The 23,292-nt window shown below is 43.2% G+C and overlaps 2 protein-coding genes across 15 annotated transcripts in view; one reads left to right on the top strand and one right to left on the bottom strand.

Annotated features, from left to right (window-relative positions):
* Positions 1–22,346, bottom strand: part of LOC148149046 (uncharacterized) — a 186,457-nt gene extending 164,111 nt beyond the window's left edge. For 4 of the 10 annotated variants that reach the window (XR_015758532.1, XR_015758531.1, XM_087991626.1 and 1 more), the window contains exons 1-2: positions 22,259–22,339; positions 19,228–19,407 (exon numbers count right to left, since the gene is read on the bottom strand). Coding sequence is in view for 2 of the 10 variants with exons in the window: in XM_087991631.1 (XP_087847757.1) it covers positions 19,228–19,407; positions 22,259–22,301 (223 nt within the window). In the remaining 8 variants the exon portion in view is untranslated. Of the gene's footprint in view, positions 1–19,227; positions 19,408–22,258 lie in introns of all 10 variants that reach the window. The other 6 variants (XR_015758528.1, XM_087991631.1, XM_087991630.1 and 3 more) reach the window with 3 other exon arrangements.
* The window catches only part of foxa2 (forkhead box A2), a 90,312-nt gene continuing 89,088 nt past the window's right edge, over positions 22,069–23,292 (top strand). For 2 of the 5 annotated variants that reach the window (XM_087991625.1, XM_087991624.1), the window contains exon 1: positions 22,071–22,334. In XM_087991625.1, coding sequence (XP_087847751.1) covers positions 22,248–22,334 — 87 coding nt within the window. In that variant the 5' untranslated portion in view covers positions 22,071–22,247. Of the gene's footprint in view, positions 22,335–23,292 lie in introns of all 5 variants that reach the window. The other 3 variants (XM_087991622.1, XM_087991623.1, XM_043696553.2) reach the window with 3 other exon arrangements.

The following is a 23,292-nucleotide window of genomic DNA, read 5'->3' as shown; positions in this document are numbered from 1 at the left end:
AAATTATCCCAGTGCCACCTGACCCAAAATGCATCCTTTTTCGCTTTAATCTGGCAATCTCCATGATAAAGCATTGCCCATGCATGACCATCGTAAACATGCAACTATAATGCCACCCACATAGCAACGATGGCACAGGTGACTGGGTTGGTCTAGGTTTTGAAAACATCATGAAATTCAACTGAATTCTGAAACATGCGTGGGGAGGGTTAATAACTGTGTTTTTTGTAGCACAGATATTGAAGTTGGGCTTAAAGAGGCATCACTGGCCATCAAGACCAATAGCCAATGGGGACTATGTTCCAACTATTCCAGACAAGAGAAGAAACCCCTATGTGTGTGTGTTTGTATGTGTGTGTGTGTGTATGTTGAACTGGTGAAAAACAAATGCAAAAGGTGATAAGTTAAAATGTAAAATATCAAGTTATAAAAGTTAAAAATAAGTTAAATAGAAGTGCTAACATTCATCTTGTCAAACTCAGTGAGGCCAGTTTTGAGAATAAAATGAGAGTTCTATTTGGTTTGAAATGTAAAACCTTTGCTTACAACTGTTGTAAACAGCTTATTTGCACCCGACCACATTTATAAATATTCATTGACCTTTGAAAGTATTCGATTCGGAGCTTGCCCTTTTAGCAAAGCCATCCCATTCTCATCTAGACAAACAGCTGAGGCCCACTTCTTAACCATTAAAGTGGCTTGAAATCTTTATTCCTGTTTTAAGTTGACCCAGGTGCACTCCAGGCTCATGTGATCGAGATAGTGCGAGTTGGCTGAGGGACAGGACACTTTGAAGCTTTCAGATGTGGGGGCAATGGTTGTTAAATAAAGGCTCCTTATCTTAGTCCAACTGGTTGAACATTCCTGAAAGTGGATAACTGACTTTAAATATATAAGGAAATTATTTAAAGACAGAGTGTATGATGTCTATTCATCCTTTACCAAATAGGTTTAAAATCAGCAATGCAGCAACTTTTGTTCAACTATTTTTTAACAACTTAAATAGCATTAAGCTTAATGTTTCTAACATGCAGCATGAGGGTGATGAATTAGCAATTTTTTTACTACACTGCATATTGTTAGGAACCTTTTAATAATCAACAGATTCTTCTGTCCGCTGTTACTTCTGGATTTGCCGATGTATATTTCCACTTGTGAGAATGACAGTTGAGACTGTTACAGTCTAACATTCAGAAATTTCCTCCCTGTTACCAGTAATTTTCCTTCTCTCTTTAGAAAGTTGAAATTCAGTCTGATGGGTGTTTCGACAGATTTCAGGAACATTCCAGCATCTCACTCTGTCCAGCTGTTCACCATGTGCAAATCACTGCAGCTATTTGACTGCTGAGCTCACTCCCCTTAACATCTCCAAGCTGCAGTATTTCCAGGACAATTCTCTGGGCTGTGATCAAAAGCAGAAATAGATGTACAAACTTAAAAATCACCCAACAACAGGTCATAGTCCAACAGGTTTAATTGGAAGCACTACATTTCGGAGCGCTGCTCCTTCATCAGGTGGTTCCAGATCAGAAATAGGTGTAGATTTCCTAGCTTAGGACATGCTGAGACCAAGCACTGTAAGGCAACATCCAAGCGCTTGAGGTGAACAAGCTCAGTAATCAAATGAGGACCGAACATCGGATTGTTCACAACAACGATTACAATCCTTTTCTTTGGCAGCCCCTTAGAATTGAGGATGACTTGCTTCCACTTGGGCCTGAGCATATTAATATGTTCAATGACATAACAATGAAGACGTGACTCAATACTGAGGGATGATTAATGTATGAACTCTTCACACATTTGCGGGAAATTCCTCTGTTGGCTATCTTAATGGTGAGATGTAGCACAATTATTTTAAGTGGATTAACACCTCCGTTAACATTTTTGTATCAACAGCACTTTAAGCAATTGTACACTAAATCACAAAACCAAATTTCCGGAAATATTTCTTTTAACACAATGTTTAATTGGAGCAGGTTAAATATGGAATTGAAGATCCAAATCCCCAATGTTCATCAATTAGTTGAATCTCTGGGAACTTGGTTAAACGTTTACTATCCTCACAGTTTAAGTCACCCCATGTTTACCAAGCAGGGAAGAAACAATAAATGCCTTAAACTCTTGCCCCAATTCTCAGCAGCAGCCTAGCATCCTGTCAACAGTGACAAGAGGGCAAAATATTTGTCACCTACTGCTCAAAAGGATTTTGCTTCTGAGCTGCACTTTGACAGTCACAGAAAGCAATCTTTTAAAAAAGTTTGCACAGTACTGGTGCGTTTCACCTATGGCTTGTGCTGTTAGAAAAAGCAGACTTTATTCAATGAAATGCTACAGATAGTTATTTGGCCTGAAACCATAAATGACCCCTGTTCTAGATTGTTTTACACAATGAAACTCTTTTACTGATAAATAACAATTCCATTTTTATTTAAACTATCACAGGAAATGAACCTGACAATGTGTGCCTCGCAATGAATGCACATTGCCGCTACTGTTAAGCATGGGCTTCATCTGCTTCAGGTGACATTTCCCAAAGAGAAGGTCACAAGCCAACCTCTGCAACCAAACATCACTCACACTCATTTGCTCAGCTGAATGATTTTGCTTTCTCCCTGTCAGCTTTTAGTTGACATGTGGAGAGAGGAACAAACTAAAGCCTTTCACCTTCTGGATGGTAGGGTAAGAGAGGACTAGAGTGGTGCATTCCACATAGCAAACGCTGCCTTGATTTATCCACAGGGACATGAACACCTGAGTGAGATGCTGGAAGCTTTTTGACCCCTGTCACGATGATTTACCCTCTTCAGGGGACAGGAGAAGAAACATATAGGGAGGGAAACTGATGGAATTGAAAGTGATACTTGGAAACCGACACGGTCTTTGTGAGATATCAATTGTGCCAACAGAAATCCAGGAAAGCCTCCATTTGTATAGCACCTATCACCACCTCGGGAAATTCCAGCCAAAGGAGAACATTTGAAGAGTGATTGCTTTCTTTTTTTAAATTTGTTCATGGAACGTGGGCGCCACTAGCAAACGCCAGCATGTATGATCCATCCCTAATGACCCAGAAGATAGTTAAGAGTCAACCACATCGCTGTGGGTCTGGAGTCACATGCCGGCCAGACCTGGTAAGGATGGCAGGTTCCTTCCCTAAAGTACATTAGTGAACCAGATGGTTATCTCCCAACAATCGGCAATGGTTTCATGGTCATCATTAGTGCCTTAATCCTGGGAAATGCAGAAGCTTGCAAACATGAAGTTGGTGGAGTGGGGTGTGGTGGTGGTAATGGTGGGGTATTTGGGGATTTGGTGTTTAGAGGGCCTGAGGGAGTGCTGCAGTGGTTCAAAGAGGCAACTTACCACCACCTTCGCCTGGGCAATTGGGTGTTGGTCAATAATGCTGACCCAGTCAGCAATGTCGGCATCCCATGAATGATTTTTTTTTTAAAAACTCTGCTGCTTGGGCCGTACCAGTAGCAGCAGGTAGACAGCCAATTCTTTTGCCAGTTTATTTCCAATTGTGTTTTCCATTTGCTTAAATCAGCCTTGGTGCTTGCCGTTGCCCAGAGTAAACCATAGCTCATTGACCTCACAGCCCTGTCTCTAAATGTCAAATAGCAGCAATGAAACACTGAAAGAGATTTGCTCTTAAACCATATATCACTAACCAGCAGCACTAAAGTTAAGGCTCAAAACCAAGGCTGCCGTGATGGTTGACATTACAGCCCTGATTCCCATGCCCCAGTGAGCTTTGAAGACTTGGAGAACCTACAGCACATATCTCAAAGCTCGACAAATGCTTCCATTGCAAATCCAGTGGCAAGAAAGCACAGCAGAATCCTCTCTCAAGCCAACAGGCCTGGCACTGAGGGACTAACTACACAAAACTGGCCAGACCAGGTGGGACACGTCAAGTGACACCAGACTCTCCGAAGCAACTGTTCTACCTGGAACTTGTTCACAGCAGGAGACTCCAAAGAGGGTAGAGGAAATGGTCTTGGGATGTCCTCAAAGCATCCCTGAAGAGGTCTGTATGGGGCTAAAACCGAGAAAAAGAAAATGCACCAAACACATCGAGAGACTGCCTCAAGAACGCCCCAAGGCGACGTCAAAGCTCCAGAGAAAGCACACAAACTTTCAAACAATTCATCAACCTGAACCTCTCAAGCAGCACCGGCCCAACGTGAGGCCTAGACTGCAGATCACACCTTCATGTTACCAGTCATGGCAGAACCAGAGTAGAAGCAAAACGACCCTCAATCCCAGGGGCTTGCCTGAGGAGAATGAGCACTGACAGTGGTGAGAGTGTGATGTCTGGTCGCTTTCTTTTTCCCCAGGGTGGGGGAGTCCAAAACTAGAGGGCGTAGGTTTAAGATGAGAGAAGAAAGATTTAAAAAGGGACCTAAGGGGCAGCTTTTTCATGCACAGGGTGTTGCGTTTATGGAATGAGCTGAAAGAGGAAGTGGTGGAGGCTGCTACAATTGCAATATTTAAAAGGCATCTGGATGGGCAAATGAATAGGAAGGATTTAGAGAGATAAGGCCAAGTGCTGGAAAACGGGACGAGATCAGATTGGGATGTCTGCTTGGTGGGAGTTGGACCAAAGGGTCTGTTTCTGTGCTGTATGGCTCTATATTGCTCAATGATTGTGGCTTTGTCCCAAAATTGTGACAACAAGAAAGCCAGGCAATCTTACATTCCTGTGCTCTTTTTGAGTAACTCGCATTATGTTTTCACCAATTGTTGTTTTACAACATAACTCAACATTTGAAAGGCTTAATCACCTGCTCATCAATTGAAAAACACAGCGCCTGATCTGGCTAAGGACGGCGGGATGACATTGTTACAGGCCTTCATCCATCAGTCCATTAGGCCTAGACAGGAAGCCATCGCGGGGGAGATGGTGATACTGCGTAAAGGTGGTGAAAGTTTTGTATCTGACTGAGTCAAGGATTGCACAGAAGATGAGAAGAAAAGAACATGTACTTTGGTCACATTCAGAGGCTGTAATTTGTGATGTTAGTTAGGATCATTTCCATGCTGAATAGGAACCTTTCCTTAATCTTGATCTTGGGAGATTGGTGCGCTGTCTAACCAATATATATATTTTCAACCTTTAATTGCACTTGAGAAGGCAGCATGATGGCTCAGTGGTTAGCACTGTTACCTCACGGTGCCAGGGACATGGGTTCGATACTAGCCTCAGACGACTCTGTGGAATTTGTATGTTCTCCCTGTGTCTGTGTGGGTTTCCTCCAGACACTCTGGTTTCCTCCCACAGTACAAAGATGTGCAGATTTGGTGGATTGGCCATGGGAAGTTGCCCATAGCGTTCAGGGATGTGTCGGTTAGCCATAGGAAATGCAGAGTTATGGAGTAGGGGGATGGATCTGGACGGGATGCTGTTCGGAGGATTGGTATGGATTTGTTGGGCCAACTGGCCTGTTTCCACACTGGAGAGATTCTACTGAAGGTGATGGTGAGCTGCTGCAGTGTGACGTGGGTATACCTACAGTGCTATTAGAAAGGTGGTTCCAGGATATTGATACAGCAATGGTGAAGGAACAGGGATTATAGTATCAAGTCAAAGTGATCTGTATCTTCAAGTGGACATGAAGGCAATGGTATTGCCATGTATTGGGAATCATAGAGTTATACAGATATACACAGAAGTAGACCCTCTGATCCAAATCAGCCATGCCAGCCAGATATCCTGTGTAAACCTAGTCCCATTTGCCAGTATTTGCCACATTTACTCAAAACCCTTCCTATTCATATACCCATCCAGATGCCTTTTAAATGTTGCAATTGTACCAGCCTCCATCCCATCCTCCAGCAATTCATTCCATACACACACCACCCTCTTTGTGAAAAAGTTGTCCCTTATGTCCTTGTTAAATCTTTCCCCCCCACCCTATTCCTATGCCCTCTAGTATTGGACACCCCTTCCCTGGGCAAAAGACCCTGTCCATTTACCCTATCCATGCCCTTTGTGATTTTATAAGCCTCTATAAAGTCACCCCTCAGCTTCCAATGCTCCAGGCAAAATAACCCCAGCCTATTCAGCATCTCACGAACTCTGAAATCAAACAGCAGAGGCAGTAGATGTGAGGGTTCACTGCTGGGTCACACAGCAGTGTAGATTTCTTTCTCCACTGATTTACTTCCCATTGCTCACTCCTTTTGTTTCCCTTCCTCCTTTTCTAAAGTGCTGTTGTTTTGAAATTTTTTACCCCAAGTTCCAAAACATTTTTTACCCCAAGCTTACAAACAGAAATTACTGCTTGTGGAGTTTGAGGAAATCAGCTCCAATGCTTCAAAAAAACAACAGCTCTTACAGCCACAATTTTTTTTTCCATTTTGTCTATTTTGCTCAAAAGGATTCAAGCTTAGAATGGAATAAAAAGACAGACAGAATCGGAAGGCAACAACACCTTCAAGTACTTTGAGGACGAAAGAAAGAATGGAGATGGGCCTGTTTTTGCTGAGCACTGGGTCATGGGCAAGCTCTCGGGTATGTGGCAGGACAGTAGTCGAGGAGGTTGAATAGAGTCAGCTGACAAGGATGATTGGGAAATTAGATAGATCATAGAGTCATAGAGTCATAGAGATGTACAGCACGGAAACAGACCCTTTGGTCCAACCCGTCCATGCTGACCAGATATTCCAACCCAATCTAGTCCCACCTGCCAGCACTCGGCTCATAACCCACGAAACCCTTCCTATTCATATACCCATCCAAATGCCTCTTAAATGCTGCAGTTGTAACAGCCTCCACCATTTCCTCTGGCAGCTCATTCCATACACATACCACCCTCTGTGTGAAAAGGTTGCCTCATGGATCTCTTTTATATCTTTCCTCTCTCACCCTAAACCTATGCCCTCTAGATCTGGACTCCCAGACCCCAGGGAAAAGACTTTGCCTATCCACCCTATCCATGCCCCTCATAATTTTGTAAACCTCTATAAGGTCACCCCTCAACTTCCAGCGCTCCAGGGAAAACAGCCCCAGCCTGTTCAGCCTCTCCCTATAGCTCAAATCCTCCAACCCTGGCAACATCCTTGTAAATCTTTTCTGAACCCTTTCAAGTTTCACAACATCTTTCCGATAGGAAGGAGACCAGAATTGTACGCAATATTCCAATAATGGCCTAACCAATGTCCTGTACAGGTGCAACATGATCTCCCAACTCCTGTACTCAATACTCTGACCAATAAAAGAAAGCATACCAAACGCCTTCTTCACTATCCTATCTACCTGCGACTCCACTTTCAAGGAGCTATGAACCTGCACTCCAAGGTCTCTTTGTTCAGCAACACTCCCTAGGACCTTACCATTAAGTGTATAAGTCCTGCTAAGATTTGCTTTCCCAAAAATGCAGCATCTTGCATTTATCTGATTAAACTCCATCTGCCACGTCTCAGCCCATTGGCCCATCTGGTCCAGATCCTGTTGTAATCTGAAGTAACCCTCTTCGCTGTCCACTACACCTCCAATTTTGGTGTCATCTACTAACTGTATCCCTTATGCTCGCATCCAAATCATTTAATTCCAATGGGAATGAGGTCAGTGGAACAGATGGGATTAGCAAGATGACCTTGTGAAAGCGATGAGATGAGTTAGGAATGAGGTTAGAGGAAGACTCTCAAGTTTAGGTCCAGGATGGAGGTTGTAGGCAGCCATAGAATTTGACTTGGGCGAGGAGAAAGGGGAATGGCAGACAAAAGAGGTCTCCATTGACAAAGGTCCCTGAGCTCTTCATGCATGTTGGAGGAAGTGGTGCCACCTTGGTGATGTCACTGAGGAATCAGTGCAGAGCTCCATGTCCCTGGGGGGGCACGGATTCGAAACCCACTATGGTGGCTAGCGGAATTTGAATTCAGTGTATCCATAAGTCTGGATGTGAAAGGCCAGTCGCTCAATGACCATGAAATTTGTTGTAAAAACTCAGCTGGTTCACTGATGAACCTTACTGCGTCTAGTCTACATGTGATGTCTTAACGTTCTTCTGAAATGACCGAGCAAGCCACCAGCTACAAATGCCTGTCATGTCAGTCACATCACACGTAATCTGAAATAATACACAAAAGGGAATAGAGTGGAAGGACAGGGACGGGGTACTTTGGTGACAGGGCTGGAATTCTGCCCACAACTCATTGACCGCAGCAATCTTACAAAAATCTTAGGTCCAGGTGAATTAACTTCCTCTAAATAGAAAGTGACATATTGCAGCACTAAACAAAGAAAAGGAACAGACCGTATCGATTTGCAAATTATTATTGGAGACACAAGCAGCCAAACACTGAATCTTGTCTTATGCAATTTCTCCATCAGCTACTGTACTGATTAACTTAATCCATTTATTTATTTTCCTTGCCAAAGTCACAGGCTCACTGGCAATAAATGTCTGAACGTTGTTACAAGCAACAGTGACTCCCAGGCTAAATTACTTTCTCAAACGACATTTGGTTTTTGAATTAAAGTTGAGATATGTCAGCTGTCTTCAGATCACCCACTGGGGACAGTGTGAAATCACAAAATTGCCCAAAGGTCCTGGTTAGACCTGTGTGAACAAATTAGTCCAACCAGAAAGATCTAACAGATGCTAATCTAACCCCCTCCTTGGCATTACTTTACACCAATTAAACCTTTTCCTGAATAATCTGGCTCAGATTGGTTTAAAGGGATTTAAAATGGTGCTGTCATGAGTAATTTCCTTAAGAAGCTATTTCCTTCCTGATGGAGTTCTGACCTGTGTCGATGTGGAGATTATCCATTTGCAAGGTTTTGTGGTTAACAATGCGGGGGGTTGAATTAAACTAATGTGCCCATCATTGACAACATACAATATAAACTGGCCCAAATAGGGTGGTCCTGCCTGCCCAGAACGTTTAAGTATGCATTACCTGTTGTTATAGTCTAAGCCCTCTTAGATCACCCTCAGTGCAGGATGTGGATTGTACCTTTGTTAAGTGCTGACTGCTTGCTGAGTTACTGTACTGAGATAGAATGACACTGACATTAAACACATTTACACCTCATTGACTTCATGCAGCCCCAACCAAACTTGACTTTCTTCACTTAGGAAGTGACGTTCGACTTGTGATACAGACAGACTGGAGGGGGCAAGGGACACTTCCTGGTGTTAAAATAACACAGCTGCTCGGCTTTCTCTTTAGCACACATCATTTTTTGTTAACAGAGTGGAACTTGCAAATGCCTCATCCGCACTGCAGTGCTGTCATGCATCTATTACCAATAGGAAGGGGTGGCGGGTGATGATCGCCCCTCTCATCAGGACGTTCCCATAGACTTTAGGGCCACTGAGCTAGAAGATAAGCTCACAATGGAGTTGCAGCTATAGTCAAATAGTACAACTTTGAAACAATTATTTTCCATCTTCAAAAAAATGTTGCAGAGAATGCGTTGGGCTAGTACACTGCTTAGGCAGTTCACAATGAACTGTGAGTTCCAGAACACGAATTGCAACTCTAAACACAGATTATCAAACGGGTTTCATCTCTGATGAACTGACTTCACATGGCTGCTTTTTCAAAAATGCATGAAATAAAACTGGAACGCTTCCATGAAACATTAAATACAGCAGTGAAACTTGTGATTTTTGTCATTTACATAAATGATTTGGATGCGAGCATAAGAGGTATAGTTAGTAAGTTTGCAGATGACACCAAAATTGGAGGTGTAGTGGACAGCAAAGAGGGTTGCCTCAGATTACAACAGGATCTTGACCAGATGGGCCAATGGGCTGAGAAGTGGCAGATGGAGTTTAATTCAGATAAATGTGAGGTGCTGCGTTTTGGGAAAGGTCCTAGGGAGTATTGCTGAACAAAGAGACCTTGGAGTGCAGGTTCATAGCTCCTTGAAAGTGGAGTCACAGGTAGATAGGATAATGAAGAAGGTGTTTGGTATGCATTCCTTTATTGGTCAGAGTTTTGAGTACATGAGTTGGGAGGTCATGTCGTGGCTGTACAGGACATTGGTTAGGCAACTGTTGGAATATTGCGTGCAATTCTAGTCTCCTTCCTATTGGAAAGATATTGTGAAACTTGAAAGGGTTCAGAAAAGATTTACAAGGATGTTGCCAGGTTTGGAGGATTTGAGCTACAGGGAGAGGCTGAATAGGCTGGGGCTGTTTTCCCTGGAACGTCGGAGGCTGAGGGGTGACCTTATAGAGGTTTACAAAATTATGAGGGGCATGGATAGGGTGGATAGGCAAAGTCTTTTCCCTGGGGTCTGGGAGTCCAGAACTAGAGGGCATAGGTTTAGGGTGAGAGGGAAAAGATATAAAAGAGTCCTACGGGGCAACTTTTTCACACAGAGAGTGGTTTGTGCGTGGAATGAGCTGCCAGAGGATGTGGTGGAGGCTGGTACAATTGCAACATTTAAGAGGCATTTGGATGGGTATATGAATAGGAAGGGTTTCGAGGGTTATGAGCCGAGTGCTGGCAGGTGGGACTAGATTGGGTTGGAATATCTGGTCGGCATGGACGGGTTGGACCGAAGGGTCTGTTTCAATGCTGTACATCTCTATGACTCTATGATCTTTGTCTCTATGTGCAGAGAGTCTACTAAGGGTCTTTTCATCAGGCTGTTTTAACAATAGCAGAACAACTCCGCCACACTGCCCACTACAGAAGCCATGATGTGGAGGAGCTGATGTTGGACTGGGGTTGACAAGGTTAAAAGTCACACAACACTAGTTATAGTTCAATAGGTTTATTTGGAAGTACTAGCTTTTGGGGTGCTGTTCCTTCATCAGATGGCTGTGAGCAGGATCATAAGACACAGAAGCCACCAGTTAATTGGAGGCAGCCCAGAAACAATTGTTTTTTCATCAATTGAGGGCCTGTTGGCAGTGAAAAACAATATCAATGTAACAATATAACAATATAACAATATCAATGTAAAATATCCCATGTCACCATTTAATGTTGAAGTCTTTAATATTTTTTATAGTTTCTTTGGACTAACTTGCTGTAGGGTGCCAGGTATACATTTCTGGTGACACATTCCATGTGGTAGCTGTCATCATTTCCACATATTGTCACAGAATATGCCTATACCTACTATACCCAGTGCCAATAATTTAAGGTCCTGACCATCCTGAATGATCAAATCTGTCACTCTGCCTTTCTCCTAGGAATCAGAAAGTAGAATGTTATTATGGTCAACAAGCTGTAAGTGTAAAGGAATTTGTATTTACTTTACAATCTAACTCCTTTTTCTTCATTTGAAAAGCAAACTTATTACAATCAAGAAAAGCTTGAGGAGACAGTGAGGTCTGCAGATGTTGGAGATCAGAGTTGAGAGTGTGTTGCTGGAAAGGCACAGCAGGTCAGGCAGCATCTGAAGAGCAGGAAAATCGATATTTCGATTCCTGACTTGGCCAAGTCTCAGAGAGATTGAGAAGGAGAGTCCTTCACGGTAACCTCAGCCAATGCACGAATTGAATCCACTTGTTGGCGTATATTGTATATCAGACCGACTGCCCACCTGACTGAGCTAACCAACCCTTTAGCCATGAATTGTGCAGTCAAAGACAATTCCTGATGAAGGGCTCCGACCTGAAACATCGATTTTCCTGCTCCTAACCTGCTGTGCTTTTCCAAGAAAAGTTTGAGTCCAGTATAACTCTTCTTCAGAAGGAAGTGTTCTGAAGAAGGATCACGTTAGACTCGAAATTGTTAACTCTGTTTCTCTCTCCACAGATGCTGCCAGACCTTCTGAGTTTCTTCAGCCTTTTCTGTGATGATTTCAGATTTCCAGCACCCGCAGTATTTCACTTTTGCAGAATACGTTATTTCACATTTTTCTACATTGGGCATCATCCCCGATTTCACAATGCTCATCACAATTTGACATCCATCCATCCCAGTTTGGTATAATCAGTAAAATATTGATATTATTGCCTTCAAAATCCAAATCCAGATCATTTCTGCGCATTTAGCAATGAACAGTCTTTCAACACAAATCCAGACTTGTCAAACAACAAGCCCTCTGTGAGAGATTTTTCAATAGTTGATTGATTGATGTATTATTGTCACATGTACTGAGATACATTGAAAAATGTTCTGCATATTACACAGGCAGATCATACCATACAAAGTGCATCAGGGGAGCAGAACAGAGTGCAGAATACAGTGTTACAGCGATAGAGAAGGTGTAGAGAGAGACATCAGAATTAACATTTGAGAGGCCCATTCAAACGCCTGATAACAGTGGGGCAGAAGTTGTTCTTGAATTTATTTGTACGTGTATTAAAACTTTTATATCTCCTGCCCAAAGGAAGAAGGTGGAAGAGAATATAACTGGGATGGGAGGGGTCTTTGAATATGTTCGTTGCTTTCCTGAGGCAGTGGGAAGTGTCGACGGAGTCAATGGATGGAAGGCTGGTTTGCGTGATGGGCTGGGCTGTGTTCACCACTCTCTGTAATTTCTTGTGGCCTTGGGAATAGGTGGCTGCCCGTCAAGTATTGCACCAAAAACAATTGAAATCAGGCCAGGATGTGCATCCCTGGATTAAATTGCTGCATTATAAAAACAAAGGCATAATTTAAAAATTATCCAAAAAAAAACAAAAGGACGTTGGAAATCTGAAACATGAACAGAAATTGCTGGAGAAACTCATCAGCTCTGACAGCATCAATGGGAGAAAGTAGAGTCAATGTTTCAGGTCCAGTGACCTTTCCTCAGCACTGATTCTAGTTAGAAAAAAATATATATGAAAAGACTATCTCTTCCTAGTCACAATCAGTTCTGAAGAAAAGTCACTGGACCTGAATCATTGACTCTGTTCTCCCTCCACAGATGCTGCCTGGCTTAAAAGATTATAGTTCCACAAGTAAAGAAGAAGAAGCAGTTAACCTTTACCTTACTGGCAACACATGCTGGGTGTGGGTGAGAGGGTGTTGTAATTTCACTTCTACACCTAGTATCTGAATTTATTCCATCTGTAAAATGTCTATTTTATCAGATTTGCCAATTGTCATGACCCAATATTTGTTGGCAGTGAAGAACATGAATAATATGTTACCTAGATGGCACCTAGGCAGCACTGTGGCTCAGTGGTTAGCACTGCTACCACTGTTAGCACAAGGGACTTGAATTCGATTCCAGCCTTGGGCGACTGTCTGCGTGGAGTTTGCGCATTCTCCCCGTGTCTGTGCAGGTTTCCTCCCACAGTTTAAAGATGTGCAAGTTGGGTGGATTGGCCATGCTACATTTGGGTGGCATGGTGGCACAGTGGTTAGCACTGCTGCCTCACAGTGCCAGAGACCCTGGTTCAATTCCCGTCTCAGGCAACTGTCTGTGTGGTGTTTGCACATTCTCCCTGTGTCTGTATGGGTTTCCTCCCACAGTCCAAAGATGTGCAGGTTAGGTGAATTGGCCATGCAAAGTTGCCCGTAGTGTTAGGTGAATGGGTAAACATAGGGGGTTGCTCTTTGGAGGGCCGGTGTAGACTTGTTGGGCCGAAGGATCTGTTTCCACACTGTAAGTAATGTAATGTAACCTAACCTAAATTACCCTGTAGTGTGCATGGTCAGTGGATTAAGCCATGGAAAATGCAGGGTGATAGGGTTGGGGTGGGATGATTTGCAGAGGGTCAGTGTGGGCTGAATGGCCTGCTTTCATACTGATAGGGTAGGGATTCTATGATTCTTGTCCTATTGGACCATAGGGCTGCTCTTTAATGAGAGAAAGACGACTGGTGGTAGTTCAACTTGGCCAAGTCTCAGAGAGATTGAGAAGAAGAGTCCTTCACAGTAACCTCAGCCAATGCAGGAATTGAATCCACTTGTTGGCGTTGTACTTGTATAACAGACCAACAGCTAACCAACCCCTTAGCCATGAATTGTGCATTCAAAGACAATTTAATGTGTTTACCAGAGTATAACAGTGAGTGTGAAATTAGATTGTACCAATCTTCCTCATTGTGTGGAGTCAGAGCAAGCACCAACTCTAATGTCCCCTCATCTCTCCCCGATAAGAAACAGTACCTGGCAGCGTCAGTCTTTTTATTGTGCTGCGTACTCTCCTCACTATATTTGGAGTGTAGTAATGTCCAAGTTTACTTTATTTTCTTCAAACGGGGCAAACAGCAGTATGCCATTGTGAACATGTGAGAACTTCATATCCACGTACATCAGAATCACCAGAAGTATTATGGCACAGAATGAAGCCATTGGGCCCATCGTGCTTTCCCCTGAAGGAATCAAGATGTCCCCTTCTGCAGACATTATGAATGCTGGCCACAACCACCAACTCAGAACGGTCAGCACTCAGAGAGTCACATGTGCATCATTGGAAAGTCAGTCCATTCCAAGCAGAGCTAAAACTGGAGAGTTTTATTTGCTGGTGCAGTGCATTTTCAAAAACAAAAACACAATAAAATGACAATGGCAAAATTGCAAAGCAATAAAACAAAAGCAAAATGTTTTGGTTAAAACTGAATGGTGGAATTAAATGGCACGATAGTGATGTTTCGATAGAAATAACTGCCTTTCTGTGCTTTAAAAACACCACTAGATGGGGCTCAGAGCACCCAGCAACTAAAGCCTCAGACTGCTACAGATTTCAACAAGTATTGTTCAAGGAATGTTCAGGCATTGCAATCACCAAAATTAATAATAGATCATTACATTGCAATAACGGGGTCTAACAACAGGGTTGAAACTTTATTGCTGGAACAGCACAGCAGGTCAGGCAGCATCCAGGGAACAGGAGATTCGACGTTTCGGGCACAGGCCCTTGGGCCCAAGGCGGCACGGTGGCACAGTGGTTAGCACTGCTGCCTCACAGCGCCAGGGACCTGGGTTCAATTCCCGCCTCAGGCGACTGACTGTGTGGAGTTTGCACATTCTCCCCGTGTCTGCGTGGGTTTCCTCCGGGTGCTCCGGTTTCCTCCCACAGTCCAAAGGTGTGCAGGTCAGGTGAATTGGCTATGCTAAATTGCCCGTAGTGTTAGGTAAGGGTAAATGTAGGGGTATGGGTGGGTTGCGCTTTGGCGGGGCAGTGTGGACTTGTTGGGCCGAAGGGCCTGTTTCCACACTGTAAGTAATCTAATCTAATCTAATCATCTGCAGACCTCACTTTCTCCTCTAACAACAGGGGCAGTACAGTGGTTAGCACTGCTGCTTCACAGCGCCAGGGACCTGGGTTCGATTCCAGCTTCAGGCAACCGTCTGTGAGGAGTTTGCACATTCTCCCTATGTCTGCATGGATATGCTCTGGTTTCCTCCGACAGTCCAAAGATGTGCAGGTTAGGTGAATTGACCATGCTTAAAATTGCCCATAGTGCTTACGGATATGCAGGTTAGGTGCATTAGACAGGGGTAAATGTAGAGTAATAGGGTTGGTGGGGGGATGGGTCTGGAGGGTCAGTGTGGACTAGTTGGGCTGAAGTGCCTGTTTCTACACTGGAGGGGATTCTGATCATTTATGCAGTACATATGGCAAGTAATATGCAAGACATCTTTTCTATTATTCGGCTTTTAACGTTTAATGTTTTATCATGGTACTGTGGTACAGGATTGGAAGATCATTTGTGCCCAGCTAAGTCATAGAGGTCTACAGCACATTGAATCTACACCAGCCATATACTATAATCCCATTTTCCACCAACTGCCCATAGCTTTATGGACATCTCACTACTTCTTAAATATGACGAGCATTTTTGCCTCCATCTCCCTTAGAAGCTGTGAGTTCCACATTCCTACCACCCTTGAGGTGAAAATGTTTTCATATACCCTCTGAATCTCCTGTCCCTTGCCTTACATCCATGTCCCTCATTGTTGATCACTCCATCAAAGGGAAAAGCTTCTTCCCATCTACCCTGTCTAGGCCTCACATTATTTTATCTCAATCATGCACAATCTCAGTTTCCTCTGCGCCAAGGAAAACAATCCAATCTCTCTTTACAAACTCTCCATCCAAGGCAACATCCTGGTAAATCTCATCTGTGCCACCTACAAAGCAATCACATCCTTTCTATATTACGGATTCCAGATTTGCAGTCACTACTTTAGCTATGATCTAACCAACATTCTGTATAATTCCAGCATCACCTCACTGCTCGTAAATTCTATGTCTCAGCTAAGGAAGTATTCCACATCTCATGTTAACTACTATATCTCCCTGTCCCACTACCTTAAGGGACCAGTTGGCATGCACATCCAAGTTCCTCTGATCCTCAATGCTTCAGAGGGTCCGACCATTCATTAACTGCTTTCGGTGATTTAATGGAGCCTTCAGAGGTTACAATTTGTCCTAAGAGGTTATATTGAGAGACGACAAAATGAAAGATCTTCCTCAACATGAGAATTCTGAGTTCTGTCAGTGCCTCACATTTAAAACAGCAAAACATGTTTCGAAATCTACAGCCTTTCACTGTTCAAGAAAGGAAAAGCAAAGTTCATATTCGGAGTGTCGACCGTTGGTGAAATCTGTCCCCTCCCGAGTTTTTGATTGGGAAATGTTGGTGAAGGGTCAAGTTCCGTTGGAACAGGAAAGGCCAAGGCTGAAAGAGGAGATGGAGAAAACCGAAAAAAAAACTCAATCTGACTAACCAAATTCTGTGAAACAGATCCAGCAAAGAAAAGGACTCAAACATAAGAAATGTTAGAAAATTCCTTTTGGGTCTGTTGAACGACTGAAGGAGAAAAATAGTTATCATTCTAATGCAAGGAAAATTATTTTTGAAATGAAGTTGCATTTTGTTGCGGGTGAGGTAAACAAACAAAGTCAGCATATGTACAAACATACACTCAGTGGGGTGGCACAGTTAGAACTGTTGCCTCATTGCTAGGGACCTGAGTTCGATTCCAGCCCACCTTGGGTGACTGACTGTGAGGACTATGCACGTTCACCCCTGTGTTTGTGTGGGTTTCCTCCGGGTGCTCCGGTTTCCTCCCACAGTCCAACAATGTGCAGGTTAGATGGATTGGCCAGGCTAAATTGCCCTATAGTACCTAAGGTGCATTAGCCGTGGCAAATGTGGAGTTATGGGGATAGGGTAGAGGGGTTGGAATACTCTTTGGAGGCTTGATGCAGACTTGATGGGCTGGGTGGCCTCTGTCTGCACTGTGGGGATGATTCAACAAATATTGAGAAAGACTGATTTCCCTCAATGGTCCAATGTTAACCCTGCTGTGTTTTTTTTGCACTGCATGTGGGAATGAATATTCTCTGCTAGGTGAATTCCACAATGTAAGGGAAACACAAGAGTGCAAATGGGTGGGACTGACGTCTTATCTTTCCTTCACCAATAGCACCAGCCTTTCTTAGCATCTGTTCATTTAATGCATCAGCTCCCCAGTTAGTAGTTCATTATCTGGAGGAGCCCATCCAACAAAGAGAAAGACACACCTAGAGCCCTCTTGTGCACAGTGATAGTGTCCCTATCCCTCGACCAGGATGCCTGGGTTCAATTCCCACCTGCTCCAGAGGTGTGTAATAACATCTCTGAACAGGTTGATTAGATAAACCGAATAAATATTTTTAAAAATCATCTATCTTCAGTACCTTGTGATGAAGTTCCTTGAAATTAGGCAACTCAACACAGCCCATTCCAGGAGTGTAGGAGTTTGAGGAGTGACCGTATAGAGGTTTATAAAATCATGAGGGGCACAGACAGGGTGTACAGCAATGGTCTTTTCCCTACGTTAGGGGAGTTCAAAACTAGAGGGTATAGGCTTAAGGTGAGAGGAGAAAGATTTAAAAGGGACATGAGGGGCAACCTTTTCAAACAGAGGGTGGTGCCTGAGTGGAACAAGCTGCCAAAAGACGTGGTAAATCTAGGTGCAGTTACAACATTTAAAAAATATTTTTACACGAACATGAGTAGGAAAGGTTTAGAGGGATATGGATTATGGGAAACCTGGCATGGACGAGTTGGACCGCAGGCTCTGTATTCCATGCTACATGACTCTCTGATTCTTTAATACACTTTTAGCAGTTGCAATTGTAAACTGTTCTTTGTGGATAATTCTACTCTGGAGGAGGAGGCCCTAACATGCCTACCACTGCCACCCTGAAACCTGGCTGTTCAGCACAGCATCATCTTCATGGAATCACGGAAGATGCAAGGACAAGTTAATGGGATTGTGAAAATAAAACACATGAAGTCCTTGGTTTAATTAATTGAAATTCAGAGTACAGCAGTAAGATAAACCCTTGGAACTGAACTAAATCATTCTCAAGCATTGTATCCATCTCTGTGCACCACACTTCAGAAAGGATATCAAGGACTTGAAGAGGTTACAAGTAACATTTGAAATCTGTGCATAATGTTGACTAGCAGGCGCTGGTCTAAATTGGTGTAAGAAGGGCATCTTAAATTTTAGATTTAATGTTGATCTCACTCTTTGCACACCTTCTCTGCAGCTGTAACACTTTATTCCTCGCTCTATTCTACTACCCAATGCACTTTGTATGGTACGAACTGTCTCTACTGCACACTAAACAAAACATTTCACTATGCCTAGGTACATGTGACAATAATAAATCAAATCAAAGAAGTAAGGCCAATTATAGCAGTCATTGTTCAATTCTGGTTTACCTGTAACTGTCTCTGAATTTCAAGAACTTGGACTGAGCAAAGAACATATCACAGATTCAAACAAAAATTAGAATAACACCAGAATAAAGAAATCTCAATCTTCTGAAGGAGCTCAGTTATTCCACTTAAAATAAGGAACCTTTAGGTGAAATGCAATGATGTTCAAACTACTGGAAGAGTAAACTCTTTCCAAATACTAAAAGACACAAATGCAAGATCAGAGATAGCTGGAAAAGCTCAGCAGGTCTGGCAGCATCTGTGCAGAGAAATCAGAATTAACGTTTCGAGTCCACCCAATTCTGAGGTATTGTCACCCGAAAGGTTGACTCTGATTTCTCATCACAAAGGTGTAGCCAGACCTGCTGAGCTGGTCCAGCAACTCTCGATTTCGTTTCTGCATCCGCAGTTCTTTTGGTTTTGTATTGACAAATATAAGACAGTTGGCAGTACAGTATTCAGCAAGTTGCCTTGATGGGGTACGCTGTGCATGAAACTGTTTGAATTGTAACATCCAAAACAAAAGTACACTGTAAACGGCTACACCTGCCGAGCTGCGTGCAAAGAGTAAAAAAAAAGGGATTGAAACTGATTGCACGGCTGAAATATAGTTTCCACGTCCAGACGAAAGAAAAAAAATACTGACCCGCTACACTTTGTAGAGGTGGGATACGTGGATGTTCATAATGTTGCAAAACCGGAAGGCGGATTCTCATCGAATAGACGGTGTTTGGAACAATGGACGAGCCAAGGTGGCCAGGACTTCTTGTGGTGGGATCACCAGAAGGAGTGTGCCAACAGGGGGAGCCCTTGTCCAGCTTTATTCCTGTTTATCATAGAATCATTAAAGTCCTGATAGCCCAAATTATTCAATGTCCTCTGCATTGACAGTCATAGAGTCATAGAGATGTACAGCAAGGAAACAGACCCTTCGGTCCAACCCGTCCATACTGACCAGATATCCCAACCCAATCTAGTCCCACCTGCCAGCACCCGGCCCATATCCCTCCAAACCCTTCCTATTCATATACCCAACCGAGAGAGCAGCCCTCTGACCCCTAAGGACGATGTTGACGTTTTTTTAGAACATTGTAACATCAGAGATTTTTATTTGTTTGTTACTGCGCTGCACCAGAGAAAATGCTCCAATATTAATTAAAACCAGCACTGAGCCAAAAGTGCCTTATCTAAGCTGCGTGGCATAATCAGGTGTTGCTTTTTTTTTCATTGTTGTTGCTGCTAACAATTTTTTTAAAAGTTTGAGTAACACTGCCCTCCAGACAGCAAATACAAAGAAGGACAACTTTTACAGCTGTGAGGATTGTGAGCCAGACGAGGTGTTTTTCAGTAAACATTTACTCCGGGGAGGTAAATGCTGCTGAAGAAACAAGGACGGCCCACAAATTCACCGGGGGGAGGGGGGGGGGGTGAAGGAAAATAAAACGTTTATAAACTGTATGAGTCAACAGCAAAAAGCCCCATAACATTGGTGTTGTTTGCATTAGCCGGGTACACCCGTTAAAAGTGATGAGGGGGGGGGGGGTTCAAATCTGTCCTTGCTCCACCCACCCCCTTCAAATTGGGGGCCACGTTAAAGAAACTGCAGAGCTTTCGAATTATGCCTCCTTTCGAACAATCACTAAATTATTTATTATGGTTTTGTCTTTCAGTAGCAGTTTAATAATGCGTTTGTTCTTATTTCCCTCAGGCTGCGTGGGTGTTTTGGACTTGCTGTTACTGTCCCAGACACCTCTTGTGATTTTGATAAGGATGCACTGAACAGGACCTTCCATTCACTGAACTGGCTTGCCACAACCTCCTGTCACAGCAGTGGGGCCAGTTCCTTTTGGAGTCTGGAATCTGCTGCCTGTCTAAAATATACCTCAGACATCCTGAAACATCCGTTCTGTAGTCTCCTAATAGGACACAGAAAATGCTGTGACACCTCCACTGTCCTCTCTCTCTCGACAGGTGAAGTAAGGATGAAGTGTGCAGTATAACTCTGGTGTTGTCCGCATTGTGCCCTCGCGTTAGGAACTCTTGTCACTGTCAGCTGTTAACATACTGCAGGGTTTACTGAAAATGCACCACATTTCCTCCCTCACATTCACTCACCCCCTCCCCCCACAACAAAACACAATTAAACGAATATATTTTCAATAACGGGGTCCCATTTTCTCATGACTGTTAAATCTCCAACAGTGATGCAGCAATCTCAAAGTGTAGTCCGTTTAAACTGCATTTAAACTCGACTCCAAAAAAGCAAAATAAGATTTTTGAGTTCTCAAGAAGAATTTGAGGTGCATCAAACGGCTGTTGGTAAACACACGCACGTGAGATTGTCTTAAATATGCAAACGCTAACTAATGTGTGGAAACTGAGTTGTGTTTTGACGAATTGAACAGAATACGATTTAGCTGTGTGTGTGTGCGCGCAGGTAGGCGTTTGACACGGCGTTTTATTAGGATTCTTAACATGCTCCATTTCTTTAGCAACGAGTAATTTTAAATCACGGATTTTTCTGACTTTTGGCAAAGAGATATACAGTACACCTTCCCCTGGCAGTGTGTCCACTGGCTACGCCAGTGAAAAGGTGGACAGTGTAACAGTGTCTCCGCCGTCCAAGAAATTAAACTGAGCCAATGATGGTGTGTTCACTGCATGAAGGCGGGTTAATATTATATCGATTGCCATTATATAACCCGTGAAAAAAAATGTGCTTGTTTTTCTTGCAATCGTAGGAGCCCTTTGAGACTCCCCACCACCAAATGGACTTGCACCCCATAATCACAATCCCTTAAATGATCCGATGGAACAGTCAGCCGGTCATTTTGATCAACTCGATTTTATTCAGGGGTCCAAGACTCTGTGACAGTCCCCGGTGTAGCGTTAGCATTCCAAGCAAAAGCAAACACCTCTGGGAGAGGGGAAGGGGAGGAGAAGGGGGTGGGTTGGAGCTGAGGAAGAGACACAATTAAACGTGACAGATCTCAAAACTCCCGTTCAAAACAAAAATGAGATCTGAATTTGTCCATTTCTATTAACTCAGGTTGCAGTGCGGTCCCTTATAATGGAGCATTTTTGTTTGAGAGACTTTTTTTTTAGAAGAAATTAGATAGGAATGTTCTCTATCACCCCCGAACACCCCCCACCCCCCAAACAAAACATACACACACACAAGCACATACACGTATTAATGGAACAAATCACACGTCGGTCTAATGAATCCGTTCAAAATATGCCCCCCACACACACCTTTTTTGATGCTGGTGGCAGGTGTACAATGGTGGGGAGCAAGCTACAGTGTTCTCACGCCTAGGTGTGAAATAATTATTCAAATAGGATTGCGAGGAAATTGGGGATTGGCGGTCCGACTGCTTATATCACCGTCCACCGCTAAACCACCCACGTCACTTCAAACCACTGTCATCATTGGAATCGTTCTTTCTCCGCAGCTTAGCATTAGGGCTGCAGAACCCAGCACTACCCCCACCTCCCCCACCAACACACACACACACACCCCTCTCCACCACCTCCCACACTCCACACACCCCTCCCCCCCAAAAAAATAAGCCATTCCGCAATCGGACACGGGGGTAATCTATCGCCCACAATCAGCAGGAACTTTCCTCTCTCTCTCTCTCTCTCTTTCTCTCTCTCCCTATAATGCACCCTACCTCCAGTATGCTCGGCGCAGTGAAAATGGAAGGACATGAGCATGCAGATTGGAGCTCCTATTATGCAGAGTCCGAGGTAAGCTCTCGACGTTTTTTTTTGGTTTTTTTTTAAAGCAATCCTCTTTATGTACAAGATAATATTAGCCTTAAGATAATATTAACTTTGTGATCAAATATTGACTTGCGCGGCTCCAATTCCTCCTCGATTTGTACCTCAACAGTCTTTAAACAATGTTCTATTTGGCTAAAAGAAAGTTTCTGTTGTACGTTTAAATACTTCGACAGCGCTCGAGACATAACTTATTTAACTCCCTGTTCGTTTGAGCTGGTGATTAAACTCAAGTCTTACTTATTGGAAAGTCAGCTGGAGAGTGTGCACTTTAACGCAGATCGTTTTTGGTGCAATTTTCCCCCTGTTCTTGCCCACTCGCCTTTTTAGCTCACGACTATCTCGCTTTGAAATCGCTTCTGCTGAAAAAATTCGTTGAATTTCTAATTAATAATTCGAATTAATGAATCGGGTCTGGTAGTTAAAGCAATTAAGTGGATTTTTCTGCTCTTTTTCAATTTAAAAAAAACCCGAAATATCAACTCAGAAACAGAAAGTTATTCTCTTGAGTGAATGGGGCAGTTTCATTCATTGAAGAATCCACAATAAAATAAGATTCTCATGAGTGAGTGGGGCAGTTTTATTCATTGAAGAATCAACAATAAAATAAGATTCTCATGAGTGAATGGGGCAGTTTCATTCATTGAAGAATCAAATAAAAAAAGATTCTCATGAGTGAATGGGGCAGTTTTATTCATTGAAGAATCCACAATAAAATAAGATTCTCATGAGTGAGTGGGGCAGTTTTATTCATTGAAGAATCAACTATAAAATAAGATTCTCATGAGTGAATGGGGCAGTTTGCTTCATTTTGAGCCACACCAATATCGGGGTGAATGATCAGTTGCTGTCTGTTTTATGCTGAGCTCAAGCGCCTGGGCAGTTTCTCAAAGGTGACCCTGTGCTTTTGCTTTCTTATTTCCTG

The sequence above is a fragment of the Chiloscyllium plagiosum genome, unplaced genomic scaffold (assembly GCF_037043375.1).
Source record: "Chiloscyllium plagiosum isolate Xiang-an unplaced genomic scaffold, Cpla_swu_hap1 HiC_scaffold_10, whole genome shotgun sequence".
NCBI lineage: Eukaryota > Metazoa > Chordata > Chondrichthyes > Orectolobiformes > Hemiscylliidae > Chiloscyllium > Chiloscyllium plagiosum.
This window is presented reverse-complemented; position numbering and strand designations above follow the sequence as displayed.